The 16,387-nt window shown below is 47.7% G+C and overlaps 1 protein-coding gene across 2 annotated transcripts in view; it reads right to left on the bottom strand.

The window, feature by feature from the left end:
• FTO (FTO alpha-ketoglutarate dependent dioxygenase) overlaps nt 1-16,387 on the bottom strand; it is a 329,352-nt gene that overhangs the window by 202,447 nt on the left and 110,518 nt on the right. For both annotated transcript variants that reach the window (XM_029075991.2, XM_039913519.1), the window contains exons 6-7: nt 11,962-12,105; nt 3,480-3,599 (exon numbers count right to left, since the gene is read on the bottom strand). In XM_029075991.2, coding sequence (XP_028931824.1) covers nt 3,480-3,599; nt 11,962-12,105 — 264 coding nt within the window. The remainder of the gene's footprint in view (nt 1-3,479; nt 3,600-11,961; nt 12,106-16,387) is intronic.

Genomic DNA, 16,387 nt, shown 5'->3' on the forward strand with positions numbered 1-16,387 from the left:
CTAATTCTGTAGAATCCAAATGCGCACCAAACACTGCACTTTTTAATGTTAAATTGCTGTTGAATTTGTTAACCCACAATTGATTTCCTGTGTTAGGGAATCTTAGAGATTACAGCTAACTTGAAGCAACGGGGATAATTCCTGACAGTTAATGGGAGATTTCTACTCATTTTGCTCAAAGGGGAGAGAAGTCCTGCTCCCCCAAACTGGAAGTTCAACATTGCCCTCTACCGTCTGCGCCTCCGAGTGTCCGGGGGCGCTCCGCAGGTAGGAGAAGGCCGAACTTAAGTGAACCCCGGACTCCTCTCCCCACCCCCACTCCGGCTCCCCGCCCGGCCTCTCGAATCCAGAAATCCAGGACGACCCCGCAGGAGCAGACAACAGAACGACAGACATATCCAATTAACATTCTCTTCTGTCTCCTCCAATAGCTGAAATTAATTGTGATTAATGTGTTAAAAGTCATAAAACATTAAAGCAACATTTAAATTTAAATTAGAAGCAGCTTCTGTCTTGGCGAAACATTCAGTCCCGCTGATAAATATCATCCTGAGGCCTGTTGAAAGGAGAGACTGACGCCACCGTGTTTCAATTACAGCACATAGTAATGTCACACCAATCGCAGGGAAGCAAGCCCTGAAGCATTCCTAACTCCCCTTTCTTCTGGGTCCTCGCACAATAGCTATAAAATAATCAAATGATCTTCCCTTCCCCTGCCCTCTTTCTTTGCCATCCCAAACCGGTTCCCCATTAGTGAGTCGCCTGGGCCTTTACGGGCGAATTCATAACAAATGCCGTTGATAAAACTGTAACAACATCCTACGACGCACACAAAAACTCTCTCTGAACTCCGCGATCTCCTGGGGAAACCGCGGCGGTCTTAAAACGGAGCCACAGTGCAGTCTCCCCCCTCGCTGACCTGCTTTCGGAGCCTGATCTCAGAGTTTTCCCAACACAGCGAGCGTGCCGAGGCCGCAAGCCGGCAGCCAGAAATGGATGCGGTCGGAGCGGAGACTATCCAAAGCGTGCCGAGCTGAATTTTCCCAAGGCCGGAGAGAGAGAGGTTGATTCACCTTCATGCCGGACTTCACACGCTCTCGGCACTGCTGAAACCCACTCTCTTCGAGCAGTTATTTAGGTGTAAACTTTCAGAGCGGTGTGGGGGGGACTTAACCGCACGACTGCCATTGCCTTGGGCTTGATTTTACAACAGGGCAGAGGAATTTGGTTCTGGGAAAATGTCCTCCTTTGTGATATTAAAAGAAAAATGCAAGGGGGGACAAAAAGAAGGCGACGGAGGTGGCTCAGTGGCTTGAGGAAGAGGAGGCTGGAAGCTAGGGACTTCGGCCTTCCGATCCCGGCTTTGATGTGGATTTCCCTCGGAACTCCGGCTCCAGACCCCCATTTCTTCATTTGTAAAATGAGGATTTATAATAGTTTTTTTAATACCAATTAGCTTGTTTCTAGGGGATCTGAAGGATATGTCTCCATTGACCGAATCGTCCCTTTGCCTCATCATAACCTATTTTTATTTTCCGAGTCAGGTCATTTTTCTACTCAAACCCAATTCAAGGTTACAGTCCTCATTTCCCCTACTCACTCTCCCTCCGTGTAGCCTATGCACTTGGATCTGTACCCTATAAATGATGACAGTGATAATAATAACCGTGGCATTTGTTAAGCACTTACTACGTGCTAGGTACCGGGGTGGATACAAGCAAATCAGTCCCTGTCCCACGTCTCACAGTCTTAATCGCCATTTTACAGATGAGGTAACAGACACAGGGAAGTTAAGTGACTTACCCAAGGTCACACAGCAGGCAAATGGCAAGGCCAGGGTTAGAACTCAACTCTTTCTGACTTCCAGACTCGTGCTCTATCCACTAGGCCGTGCTGCATCTCTAAGCACTTTAAGCACTTAATAATAATAATAATGACGGTATTTGTTAAGGGCTTACTATGTGCAGAGCACTGTTCTAAGCGCTGGAGGGGGTAAAAGGTGATCAGGTTGTCCCAAGTGGGGCTCACCGTCTTAATCCCCATTTTACAGATGAGGTATCTGAGGCACAGAGAAGTTGAGTGACTTGCCCAAAGTCATATTCACTCCACCCTCAGCCCCACAGTGCTCAAGGACACATCCATAATTTATCATAATGTCCGTCTCCCCCTTTCGACTGTAAGATCACTGGGGAACAGGGAACGGGTCCACCAACTCTGACGTATTGTACTCTCCCAGCACTTGGCGCAGCGCTCTGCACACACTATGGGTTCCGCAAATGTCACCGACTGTCTGATCGACTGAATTCTGACTGCTCCTATGGGCTCGCCGAAGAGTCTGACCTCGAAGACCACCACAAGAACTTTGCAGCTCTAAATCTTCCAGCTTTCCTGGAAGGAAGCTTACTGTACAACCTGATGTCCTCTAAAGACACTTGGGAGAGAAATGAAGCAGCAGCATGGTCTAGTGGATAGAGCACAGGTCTGGGAATCAGAAGGGTCGGGGTTCTAATCCCTGCTCCGCCACGCGTCTGCTGTGTGACCTTGGGCAAGTAATTCACTTCTCTGTGCCTCAGTTACCTCATCTGTCAAATGGGATTAAGACGGTGAGCCCCACGTGGGACAACCTGATTACCTTGTTACCCACCCCAGCACTTAGAACGGTGCTCAGCTCATAGTAAACACTTTACAAATACCATAATATTAACAATTGATTAAGGATTAAGACTATGAGCCCCAGGTGGGATAGGGACTGTGTCCAACCTGATTAGCTTGTCCCAGTCTTTAGTACGGGGAAGGAGCGTAGCTCAGTGGAAAGAGCGTGGGTTTGGGAGTCAGAGGTCATGGGTTCTAATTCCGGCTCTGCCACTTGGCAGCTGTGTGACCGTGGCAAGTCACTTGACTTCTCTGTGCCTCAGTTACCTCATCTGGAAAATGGGGATGGACTGTGAGCCGCACATGGGACAACCTGATTCCCCTGTATCTACCCCAGGGCTTAGAACAGTGCTCTGCACCTAGTAAGCGCTTAACAGATACCAACATTATTATTATTGCTATTAGTATAGTGCCTGGCACATAGTAAGAGCTTAACAAATACCACAAAAAAACACATGTCCACAAATGCACAGTCCCACCCTCAAATTCTAGACCGTAAATCCGGTGTAGGCGGGGATTGTCTCTATTACTGAACTGTACTCTCCAAGCGCTTAGTACAGTGCTCTGCACACAGTAAGCGCTCAATAAATACGATCGAATGAATGAACAGAGGATTCTCAGTCATCTCAGTTCATATTGCAGGCCCCACTATCACCACAATGTCACTATCAATCAGTGGGGTTTATTGAGTGTCTACCGGGAGGGAAGCACTGTACTGAACCCCTTGGGAGAATGGAAGAGAAGACCCCTGTTCTAGCCCGCAAGGGAATGAGCACCTCGTGGACCTATATCCCCAACAACGTAGTTCTAGCCTCAAAGTTACTTACCATGTGCTCCATCTTCTCCCACAGTCCTTCCAGGTGTGTCATGGGCTGAAGCCACCAATCAGTGCAGCTACTGTAGCGACTTCCTTGGAACCAGAACTGCCTCAGCCACTCGAACTCTACCTGTAGGAGGTAAAGTGCAAGAGGTTTAGGGAATCCTGCTGTGGACGAGGGGGAGAATATTTAATAATAATAACGACGTTGGTATTTGTTAAGCGCTTACTACGTGCAAAGCCCTGTTCTAAGCGCTGGGGGGGGATACAAGGTGACCGGGTTGTCCCACGTGGGGCTCACAGGCTTCATCCCCATTTTACAGATGAGGTAACTGAGGCCCAGAGAAGTTAAGTGACTTGGCCAAGGTCACACAGCTGACAAGCAGGTGAGAGACAAGTTGAAGATCCCAAACTCATTTTTACAACCAGAAAAAAAGATATCCTTTTAAGCCTAGGGTGGCGAATCGCTAGACGGGGCAGGATCTGTAGGAGGCTAGTACTAGCTTTAAAAAAAAAATCACAACAGATTCGGCTGGGTGATGGCCATTTGTCCCATTGTATTTATTCAACTGTACTTACTGAGCGGTTACCGTGTGCAGAGCCCTGTACTAAGCGCTCGGGAAGAGTATAATAAAACAATAAACAGACATATTCCCTGCCTTTAGAAGTCTAGAGATCACTTACTGTAACACTCGTACTTCTCTTAACAGGGAACAGCCTGGTAACACATTCGTTTCAGTCGCCAAATTTGGAGTATCTTTTCGATCAATCAGTCGTATTCATTGAGCACTGACTATGTGCAGAGCACCGTATTCAGGCTTGGAAGAGTACAATATAACAGAATTAGCGGATACGTTCCCATAACAAGTTTACAGCCTAGAGGGGGACGAACACTGAATATGAATAAATAGGTAATTTATAATAATGGGTGATTTTTAGAGCTCTTCCTTCCTATGACTAGTTATAACATAATGCTGGAGTTCTAGTAACATTAATTATCCTCAAAGTGCAATAGATCTAGTAAGTATTCAATCCTCTGCTCTTTGAAAAAGTACAATGCTCTCCTCGCTTAGGATGGGATAATATAGCTTTGCTGTGAAACTCATGCTCCAAACACGGACTCAAAGCTGGTATAATCTTCACTTGCTACCACAAAGAATTTGTTTTTTGTTCACCCTCGGTGACCTTTCCTGAGGCAAACAAAGGGGATCTGTGAAGGTGTAACAATAGTGAAAATGGATTAAATGCCCCACCTGAGAACACCACGTATGAATAGCTCAACTACAAAAGTTTGAAAGCGTTTTAGTTTACATGAAATATTGGCTTGATTTTTATTATTATTGCATTTCTTAAGAGCGCACTGTGTGCCAAGCAGCGATCTAAGAGCTGAGGTGTTTACAAGTCAATCAGGTTGGGCACAGTCTCTGTCCCAGTTGAGGCTCCCAGTCTAAGTAGGGGGGAGTAGGATTTAATTCCCATTTTACAGTTGAAGGAAACCGAGGCCCAGAGAAGTGAAGGGACTTGCCCAAGGTCACACAGCAAGCAATTGATAGAGTTGGGATTAGAACCCAGGTCCTCCGAGTCCCAGGTACGGGTGACCGATTTCAGTAAAAAACAGCTTAAATATAAAAGGAACGTAGAGAGTGTTAAGACAGGAGTTGCTAAATCCTTTTTGTGGAATGAATAAGAATTAGTTAACGGGCATAAATCCTAAAACTTTTCTACAAGGGGTCTAGTTCAGTGTCTATGAATATGCAGGTCCAACCACATTTACCGTGAGAAAATGGACGAGTCCCTTTCAGTAGGATTTAAGTATGGTTGAGTCACATGTCACTACTAGTTCGGAAACCATCAAAATCCACTCTGCCGAGAGTTTTAAAAAGTTTGCCTCTTTGGCCCGGTTCTTCCACCAAACACACGAGCCTTGGCACCTTCTGTGTTCCAGGAAATCAAACATGCCGTGACAAGCAACAAGTTGCTTCAATCTCCTGGCTTTCGGTTCAGTTTTATCAATCCCAGATCTGAGTTAATGAAACCTTCTTCAAATCTCGTTCCCCAGGGCGAGATCAGAGACCCAGCTGAGGATTTGACTCATTCGAGCAGAAGAGGTTCACGTTGGCCCCAAGCAACTCCCGGGACATTAGCTCTGAATTCATTTTGGGCTGGAGAAGCTCAGAGAGATGCTCATTCTCTCCCTTTAAAGATAGCCAGACTCTGCTGAGTTCCAATCAGCACCTTCTCCTCAGGGCCATTAAAAAAAATACCATAAAATACATAAATGCTAGAAGAAAATGAAAAGGCCCGATCACTCCCTGCATAGGGCGCGAGCTTGTTCGGAATAAAATCCCTCACCATGTGTTTTTTCTTCACGATGTTGCTTTCCATCCCTATGGAAAAAGGGAAGAGTGTACTTTGGAGCTATTCCCGTTTTCCCGAAGTCTGTCCCCACAAGGAAGGCAGGTCATGTAATCCTCTGCTGAGATTCGTTTAGTGAAACAGAACCCAGGCTCCGGACTTGACCCGGGAAAGGAGATCCTAGATACTGAGGGTGGCAGAGTGGAAATCCTTGGCAGGGAGGCGGGGGAGAAGAAGGGAGAGAGGGGGGAGAGGGAGACAGAGAAAAAAAAGCAGCATGGCCTCTTTTGGATAGAACGTGAGCCTGGAAGTCAGAAGAACCTGGGTTCTAATGCTGGCTCCACCGCTGTCTGCTGTATGACCTTCGGAAAGTCACTTCACTTCCCTGTGCCTCAGTTTCCTCCCCTGTAAAATAGGGGTTAAGACTATGAGCCCTATGTGGGACAGGGACTGTGTCCAACCTAATTATGTTGTACCTACCACAGCGCTTAGAACAGTGCCTGGCAAATACTAAGTGCTTAACAAATACCACAACTATTATCGCTATTGTTTTAGAGTCTTTGTTAAGTCGGTATCTGTTCAGCGCTTACTATGTGCCGAGCACTGTTCTAAGCGCTGGGGGAGACACAGGGGAATCAGGTTGTCCCACGTGAGGCTCACAGTCTTAATCCCCATCTTACAGATGAGGTAACTGAGGCACCGAGAAGTGAAGTCTCCGTTAAGTGCTTATTATGAGTCAAACACTGTTCTAAGCGCTAGGGTAGGTACAGGTCCGTTAGGGCCGACACAATCCCTGTCCCTCATGAGGCACACAGTCTTAAGTGGGAGACAGAACCGGTGTTAAATCCCCATTTTACAACTGAGGAAACCGAGGCACAGAGAAGTTATGTGACTTGCTCATGGCCACACAGATAGCAATTGGCAGAGCCGGGATACATGATAATGTTGGCATTTGTTAAGCGCTAACTACGTGCGGAGCACTGTTCTAAACGCTGGGGTAGATACAGGGTGATCACGTTGTCCCACGTGAGGCTCACAGTTAATCCCCATTTTCCAGATGAGGTAACTGAGGCACAGAGAAGTTAAGTGACTTGCCCAAGGTCACACAGCTGGCAAGTGGCAGAGCGGGGATTCGAACCCGTGACCTCTGAGTCCCAAGCCCGGGCTCTTTCCACTGAGCCACGCTGCTTCTCGAGTGTGTGGGTGTGGAGAAGGGGGTGTGGAGGAGCGGGGATGGTGGAGCAAAGGAGAAGGGAGTTCGGCCGACCATTCAGGCGGGGGACCCAGCTAGTGTGAGTCCCCGGGGTCCCGGGGAAACTCAAAGAAAAGAGAAAAAATCAACGTCCAACATCATCTCGTCTCCCGTGTCCTTTACACCGTGATTAAAGGCCTGTTTTTTGGAGGCTGGGCAGTCCATGCCGGATAGTAAAGGCCACCAGCCCTGTTTGACATTTTGCTCGCCTCAGGAGACGATGAAAAGTATTGGTTATTAAATGCCACCTGTGGAGGGGATCTATATCTCCCTCTTTGAGACCACCAGCCCCCTCCTGTGTAGCCACTTCACTTCAAAGCGCTGATCCCTATTTGCCTTTTGCAGTAGTCAAGAAAAGCATCCCCCTAAACTGCCCCAGTCAGAGAGGTGACCACCTAACCTACAGATATCCTGACACCCTCTCCCACTTTTCGGAAGAGAAGTCTTTTTTTGTGTCTTTTTCCCGGTATTCGATAAGCGCTTTCTATGTGCCAGACGCTTTACTCAGCCCTGGGGTAGATACAAGGCAGTAGGGGTGGACACAGTCCCTGTCCCACGTGGGGCTAACAGTCTTCATCCCCTTTTTACAGATGAGGGAACCGAGCCCCAGAAAAGTGAAGTGACTCGGCCAAGGTCACACAGCAGACAGGTGGCAGAGTGAGGGTCAGAACCCAGGTCACTCTGACTCCCGGGCTCCTGTTCTGTCCACTAGGCTACGCTGCTTCTGGGCTGCCTTGTGTAGCGTGGCTCAGTGGAAAGGGCACGGGCTTTGGAGTCACGGGGCATGGGTTCGAATCCTAGTTCTGCCACTTGTCAGCTGTGTGACTGTGGGCAAGTCACTTCTCTTCTCTGTGCCAAAGTGACCTCATCTGTAAAATGGGGATTAAGACCGTGAGCCCCACGTGGGACAACCTGATTCCCCTGTGTCTACCCCAGCGCTTAGAACAGTGCTCTGCACAGAGTAAGCGCTTAACAAATACCAACATTATTATTATTATGTCTTGAGTCCCTTGGAATGTTTCACTTTGAATCGGCCCCAAGAAAGGAAGCCCAACCTGAGAAAGATGGTTCCGGTTCCCACTGGCATCCCAACCAGTCGGGGTCTGACCTCGAAACCCCTGTACTCAAGGAATGGAAGGACACGGGGTCACCAGGTCCTCTATCTCCCCGGGGGCAAGGAATGTGTCTGTTATCTTGTCTCCCAAGCGCTTAGTACGTGCTCCGCACACCGTGAGTGCTCATTAAATACGACTGACGGACTGACTCTGGTCAGCACTCACCGTTCCTACTATTCGCTCACTGTCGGGGCAGTTATGGATCCAGTTCCCTTGTCTGGGATTTCAGTTTGGATCCTCCATTTGGCTCATGGGTTTGGGGGGAGGAAAAAAAAGCACTGAACATCACAACGTTTTGGGCCTAGTCCTGGAATCTTACTCCGGACACACCCGGCAGCTGAAGAATTTGGCACGGTCAAACAGGGATCTGGATCAATAGCTTGGAGACGAACGAGGTCAACCGGGACAGACGGTTCTACCTCGTCCGCTACCCTCCGCATTTATTTTTTATTGAGCCGTTTGTCCTTGAACTCTTGCCTTCTGGGAGTTAGTCTTTCCCATTCAAATGTAAGCTTCTTGAAGGTGGGGGGTCATGTGTTATAGTTTTTTGGACTATTCCTCAAGTCCCAGAACCCAACGGCCCCTACTCCATCCTAATCCTCCTCGACCTCTCAGCTGCCCGTGACACTGTGAACCACCCTCTTCTCCTGGAAACGTTCTCCAACCTTGTCTTCACTGATCCTGTCCTCTCCTGGTTCTTCTCTTAACTCTGTGACCATTCCTTCACGGGCTCCTCCTCTGCCTCCCACCCCCTAACTATGGGGGTCCCTCAAGGCTCAGTTCTGGGTCCCCTTCTATTTTCCATCTACACCCACTCCCTTGGAGAACTCATTCGCTCCCGTAGCTTCATCTACCGCCTCTTTGCAGATGATCCCCAAATCTACATCTTCAGCCCTGATTTCTCTCCCTCTCTCCAGTCTCACATCTCCTCCAGCCTTAGAGACAACTTTAATTGGGTCCTCCCCTCACCTCAAACTGATCATGTCCAAAACAGAGCTCCTTATCCTCTCACCCAAACCCTGTCCTCTCCCTGACTGTCCCCTCACTCTAGACGGCACCACCATCCTTCCTGTCTCGCAAGCTCGTAACCTTGGTGTTATCCTTAACTCCTGGCATTCGACCCACATATTCCATCTGTCACCAAATCCTGTCAGTCCCACCTTCACAAGAGCGCTAAAATCTGCTTTTTCTTCTCCATCCAAACTGCTACCATGTTAGTATATTCACTCATCATATCCCACCTGGATGACTGCATCAGCCTCCTAGCTGACCTCCCAGCCTCCTATCTCTCCCCGCTCCAGTCCATACTTCGCTCTGCTGCCCGGATCATTTCTCTACAAAAATGCTCAGGACCCGTCGCCCCCATTCCTCAAGAAATTCCAGTGATTGCCCATCCACCTCCGATCAAACAAACACTCCTCACCACTGACTTTAGAGCAGTCCATCACCTTGCCCCCTCCTACCTCACCTCACTTCTCTCCTTCTACAACCCAGTCCGCACACTTCGCTCCTCTATTGCTAACCTCACTGTGCCTCGATCTTCATTCATTCATTCAATAGTATTTACTGGGCTCTCACTATGTGCAGAGCACCGTACTAAGCGCTTGGAATGTACAAATCGGTAACAGATAGAGACAGTCCCTGGCCTTTGACGGGCTTACGGTCTAATCGGGGGAGACGGACGGACAAGAACAATGGGAATGAATAGAATCTTGCCTGTCTCCCCGCCGACCCCTCGTCCTGCCTCTGGCCTGGAACGCCTTCCCTCCTCAAATCTGACAAACCGTTACTTTCCCCCACTTCAAAACTTTATTAAAGGCACATCTCCTCCAAGAGGCCTTCCCAGACTAAGCCCCACTTTTCCTCATCTCCCACTCCCTTCTGTGTTGACCTGACTTACTCCTTTTGCTCTTTGCCTCTCCCATTCCCACAGCACTTATGTTCCTATCTGTAACTTTATTTTTTTGCATCGATGTCTCCCCATCCCTAAACCGTAAGCTTGTGTGGGCAGGGAATGTCACTTTTTATTGCTGTTCTGTACTTTCCCAAGCGCTCAGTACAGTGCTCTGCACACAGTAAGTGCTCAGGAAATAAAATTAAATGAATGAATGAATGGTCTGCCTGACAGCAGTCTTTCAGTCAATACTGTTGATGGGGAAGTCGATGAGAACAGAAGACCGCTAGAGCCCCGGAGTCTGTTCCTGACTGAAGGAACAGATGCTTCTACAGCTGCTGAGTTAGCCTCCCTGATTAGAGGAGAATCTGAGGAATCCAGTAAGAAATGGAGCTGCAGCAGCTGGAGCTGGTAACAATAAAAATAATGATAATAACTGTGGTATTTGCTATGTTCCCGTGCACTGTGCTGAGCACTGGGGTAGATACACGATAAGTCAACTGGACACAGTTCTGGTGCCAGGTTTTATATTTGTTATTAATAATAATGTTTTTTTTAAGTGCTTACTATGTTCCAGGCACCATTCTAAGTGCTGGAGTAGATACAAGGTAATCAGGTTAGACACAGTCCCTGTCCCACAAGGAGCTCATTTTATAGATGAGAACTGAGGCACAGAGAAATGAAGTGACTTGCCCAAGGTCACACAGCAGGCAAGTGGCAGAGATGGAATTAGGACCCAGGTCCTCAAACTCCCAAGCCCGTGCTCTTTCCACTAGGCCATGCTGCTTCTCAGGGCTCACAGTGCAAAAGGGAAAAAAAGGAGTACTTTATCCCCATTCTACAAATGAGGAAATCAAGGCACAGGTAAGTTAAATGAATTGCCAAAGGTCACACCACAAGGAAGTGGCAGAACAAGGATTAGAAGCCAGATCTTCTGACTTCCAGTCCTGTGCCCTTTCCACTAAAATATGCTATTTCTCTAAAGTGAGAAGAAAACTCTTCTGTTGCTGCAAATGCCCCTGAATCCATCAATGAATGCTATTTCTTAAGCATCTACTGTATGCAGAGCACTGTACTCAGTGCCCGGGAGAGTACAGTACAATATTGTTGGTAGACACGTTATGGAAACCGGGAGTTGATGCCTCTCCCAGCGACCCCGTAAGAAACAGTTCTACAGCTTCAAACTCTGGGAAGATGATGATGACGATGATGATGGCAGGAGCAGCAGCAGGGATGGGAAGAGGAGCAAGGAAGAGGCCACATTGGAAAAGGCCACATGGGAAGAGGCCATTTTGAAAGACCGCAAGCTCATTGTGGGGAGGGAATGTGCCTGTCTATTGTTGTATTGTACGCTCCCAAACTCTTAGTCCAGTGCTCTGCACGCAGTGAGTGCTCCATAAACACCACTGAATGAATCAAAGAGTCCTCGTTGCAAGAGGCCACCCTGGAAAAGGCTACATTGCGGGAAGAAAGGGAAAGGGACAGCTGCTCACTTGCTTCTGCAGACTCCAGTGTCTGTGCGAATGGCTCTTGGGGCAGAGGAAGAGGTCAGATTAAATGTAATGGTAAGGGGTAGGGGGGAGTTGAGGAGAAACTCAACTGGAGAAAACTCCTCTTATAAATAAGACCCTGAAAGTGTGCAGCCTTTAAGGAAGAGAAAGGCAAAAAACCAAAAAACCTCTTTTGTATTGTGCTCTCCCAAGTGCTCAGAACAGTTCTCTGCACACCATAAGCGCTCAATCAACACACTGACTGACCATTAATTAACTGAGTGTTCAACAGTGAGTCAGGAAAGGGATACAGGGGCTCGAATTTATAACTATCCCCTCCAAAACCTGCTGTCACCCCGCTTTTTCCCAGCACGGTCAGGCCTCACCTCATTATGGATTTCCTCTCCTCGCTTCACAACTGCAGGTTCCAGGCACCTCAGAGTCCCAGGCTCAGGCTCCGAACCTTCTCGCATGTTCTGCAGCGCAACCTGGCACCGCTCCAAGATGTAATCCAGGGTCCCCGTCGAACACTGCCAAGAGAGAACCCGGGACAAAGATTAGGAATGAGACGCCCACGTGATATTAAATCGAATTAAATATCGAATTAAATCGATATTACAGCTTTAAAGGTTGTGGGCAGGGAATGTGTCAGTTTCTAATAATTATGGTATTTGTTAAGTACTTCCTATATAAAAAGCACTGCTCTAAGCGCTGGGGTACAGAGTAATCAGGTTGCCCACGAGGGGCTCACGGTCTTAATCCCCATGTTCACAGATGAGGTAACCGAGCCATAGAGAAGTGAAGTGGCTCGCCCAAGGTCACACAGCAGACACGTGACGGATTCAGGATTAGAACCCAAGTCCTCTGACTCCCAAGCCCGTGCTCTTTCCACTAAGCCACGCTGCTTCATTGTCTTGTACTCTCCCAAGAGTTTAGTAAGGTGCTCTGCACACAGAAAGCGCTCAATAAATACAACTGAATGAATGAATGAATAAGGGACTGATTTTCAGGTTCACGATGCACCAAATCCTGCTTTAGCAGAGAAGTATCGTCCTAATGGGGGCTATTTCACTAAACTGGGCTAAATAATAATGACAGTAACATTCGAACCAATCACTTTTAACCGGGTTACGGGGAGGGAACGTGTCTACCAACTCCGTAATACTGTACTCCCCCAAGCACTTAGTACAGCCCTCTACATGAGTAAGTGCTCGATGAATACGATGGATTGATGGACTGAGTCTAAAGTTTGGGCAAAATACGCACTGGCTCCACCGTTAGCCTGTTCTCCCCTTCCTTTCCCTTCAACAAAAACCTTGAGTAGGGGACATCAAACCAGTTGTCACGGTGATATCCCGGGCCTCAAGGAGCTTACGACCTAAGGAGTAACGGCTGCCCTCTGGGGTGCATGTGAAGCAGATATGTGGCCAGATTCCACAACCGAATTCAAGAAGCAGTGTGGCCTAGCGGATAGAGCACGAGCCTGGGAGTCGGAAGGACCCGGGCTCTAATCCCGGCTCCGCCACTTGTCCGCTGTGCGACAAGTCACTTTACTTCTCTGGGCCTCGGTTACCTCATCTGTCAAATGGGAATTAAGACTCAGAGGCCCCATATGGGGGTTCTGTTATACTGTACTCTTCCAAGCGCTTAGTACAGTGGTCTGCACAGAGTAAGCACTCAGGTAATATAATTGATTGATTGACCGATCTGTTCTGGCGACGCTAAGAGATTGAGCAAGCACCCCCTTAGCATAAGCGGCGATGAATCGACAGCACTGACGGACCACGCACTGTATGAAGAGCACTGTGCTGGCACTTACGTCAACGGACAGAAGAAGAGTGAAAGTGGCTCCCTGCCCTCAAGTTTCTTCCAATCTAACGGGGGGGTGGGGCAGACAGTCTCAGGAAGTGAATAGGCTCATTCATTCATTCAATCGTATTTATTGAGCGCTTACTGTGTGCAGAGCACTCTAAGAGCTTGGAAAGTACAATTCAGCAACAGATAGAGACAATCCCTGCCCGACAACGGGCTCATGGTTTAGAAAGGGGGAGACAGACAGCAAAACAAGTAAACAGGCATCAATAGCATCAATATAAATAAATGGAATTATAGCTATATACACATCATTAATAAAATAAATAGAATAATAAATATGTAAATATATACACAAGTGCTGTAGGGCAGGGGGATAGAGCAGAGGGAGCGCCTCGGGGCGGGGAGGAGCAGAGGAACAGGTCGTGGTCAGGGAACGTGTCTATCAACATTGTTCTATCGTACTCTCTCAAGCTCTTAGTACACGGTGCTCTGCACACAGCAAGTGCTCAATAAATACGATTGATTGGTCAGAAGTGGGAGTCAGAGGCCCTGGGTTCTAATCTCGGCTCCACCACTTGTCCGCCGCGCGACCTGGGGCAAGTAATTTAACGCCCACATGGGACGTGAACTGTGTCCAACCTGATTAGCTTCTATCTACTCCAGAGCTGAGCACATTGGCTGGTTCATAAGTGCGTAACAATTGCCGTTTAAAAAAGTGTCTAAAATAGGTATAAATACTAAACAGAAATTAATGTCAGTCAACCATCAGGGGGTTGAGAGTGTTTATCTGGATTAGGAAATGTCATGATCAAGGAGGAGGCTGGAAGGGTTGGGAGAACGGTGTTTACACTCTTTTTCATGAGATGATCACTTGTTTATTCATCATATTTATTAAGCACTTACTGTGTGCAGAGCAATAAACAGACACATTCCCTGCCCACAGCGATTCTCTCCCCACGGGGATTGGACCGAAGGGGTTGGACCGAAGGGGGGATAAAGTGTTAACCTGTTTCACTTGATTTCATCACAGATACTGAGTCATCATCTTAAAGACAGGGGGCCAGTCAATCAAAAAGCCGTGGGTGACTGTCATTTGCCACCCTTAAACATTTGGAATATTTATCCTTTTGGAAACGGCCCCAACACTGGGAGACAGGAGAGTCCCATATTTATGAATGTATAGGCCTCATTACAGACCCCATAGAAGCTGGATCAGAGTCCTCATGCTTACCTCTCTTAGAACAGGATCCCCCCCCAGTTGGACAGTGACATGAACAGATTATAAATTTAGTGCCTTTTCAAGGAAATACCTTTCGCATAATATAATCTCTAGTGGAATTCACTGTCTCGGGAGGTCGATGAATATTCCCAAACTTGGCCTGGATGGTTTACAAAACCCAGTCAACGCTATGCTCCACAATCAACAACCCTCCCAGCTGATCACGCAAAGATGACCTTTGGGTTGACAGATCTGGGCGGCCTAAAATGATGCGCACCTAAAGAGTCGGGTGAACTCCACCTGTGAGGCCCAGGGCTTGGGTCTCTGGAGAATTTGGGGGCCGAATTTAGTGGATAAATGCAAGGTCCCGGAGGGAGGAACTCAACGACCCAAATTTCGGGTGGGTAAAGCCCTCGGAGTACATACGAGTCCAACTTTCTGCATCTAGGCAGGCGTAGTGGATAGAGGCTGGGCCTGGGAATCAGAAGGTTGTGGGTTCTAATCCGGGCTCTACCACTTAACTACTGTGTGGCCTTGGGCAAGTCACTTCACTTCTCTGGGCCTCAGTTCCCTCATTTGGAAAATGGGGATTGAGACTGTGAGCCCCACAGGGGATAGGGACTGTGTCCAACCTGATTTACTTGCATCCCCCCCAGCATTTAGTACAGAGCCTGGCACACAGTAAGCCCTTGATAAACACCACAATTATTATTATTAATCTAAGAAGAGGCTGCATCTCTCAATCTTGAAGGTTTTGGGGAAGGCGATTTGTTAAAAATCGTTTTCGTTAAGCACTTACTATGTAGCAGGCACTGTACTAAGCACTGGGATAGTCACAAGCTAATCAGGATGGCCACAGGCCAAGTCCCACATGGGGCTCACAATCTAAGTAGGAGGGAGTAGGATTGAATACCATCGATTTATTGATAGGAGGTACCACAGATAATAATAATGTTGGTATTTGTTAAGCGCTTACTATGTGCAGAGCACTGTTGTAAGTGCTGGGGGAGATACAGGGTCATCAGGTTGTCCCACGTGAGGCTCACAGTTAATCTCCATTTTACAGATGAGGGAACTGAGGAACAGAGAAGTTAAGTGACTTGCCCACAGTCACACAGCTGCCAAGTGGCAGGGCGGCGATTCGAACCCATGCCCTCTGACTCCCAAGCCCGGGCTCTTTCCACTGAGCCACGCTGCTTCTGGAATCGGATCAAGATTTGCTTGTACCCACCCCAGCGCCTAGTACATGGCTGACACCTAGTAAGCGCTTAACAAATGCTACAATTATTATTATTATTATTTTCTGTATTCGCCACCCCCCGCCACCCCAGTGCCACCACGCTTATGTACATAGACGTAATTTTATTATTTATGTTAATATCTGCCTTCCCCCTAGACCGTAAGCTTGTTGTGAGAAAGGAATGTGACTGCCATGTTGTTGTGTTGTACTCTCATAAATACACAGTGCAGTGGTCTGCACATAATAAGTGCTCAGTAAATATGATTGAGTGAAAAAAATACCACTTCCTCTTTGGAGGAAAATGAGCTTTTGAGGGAATTCTTTCAGGCCTGTTTGGATTTCAAAGAGCTCCTGTGACACAAGTTTTGATAATGGTTGATAAAGCAAAATGGCAATTCAAATGATCCTCAGAGTCGTGAGGTTTGAAGCTCACGGGAGACAAAACAAAACCTGCTTCAGCTGGGTTGTTGGAAGCGGGTGACTGTGTGACCCCGGAAACCAAAATCCCGGTTCTATTTCTTGGGTTTCAGCGCTGAAA

Source organism: Ornithorhynchus anatinus, chromosome 11 (genome assembly GCF_004115215.2).
Source record: "Ornithorhynchus anatinus isolate Pmale09 chromosome 11, mOrnAna1.pri.v4, whole genome shotgun sequence".
Classification (NCBI taxonomy): Eukaryota; Metazoa; Chordata; class Mammalia; order Monotremata; family Ornithorhynchidae; genus Ornithorhynchus; species Ornithorhynchus anatinus.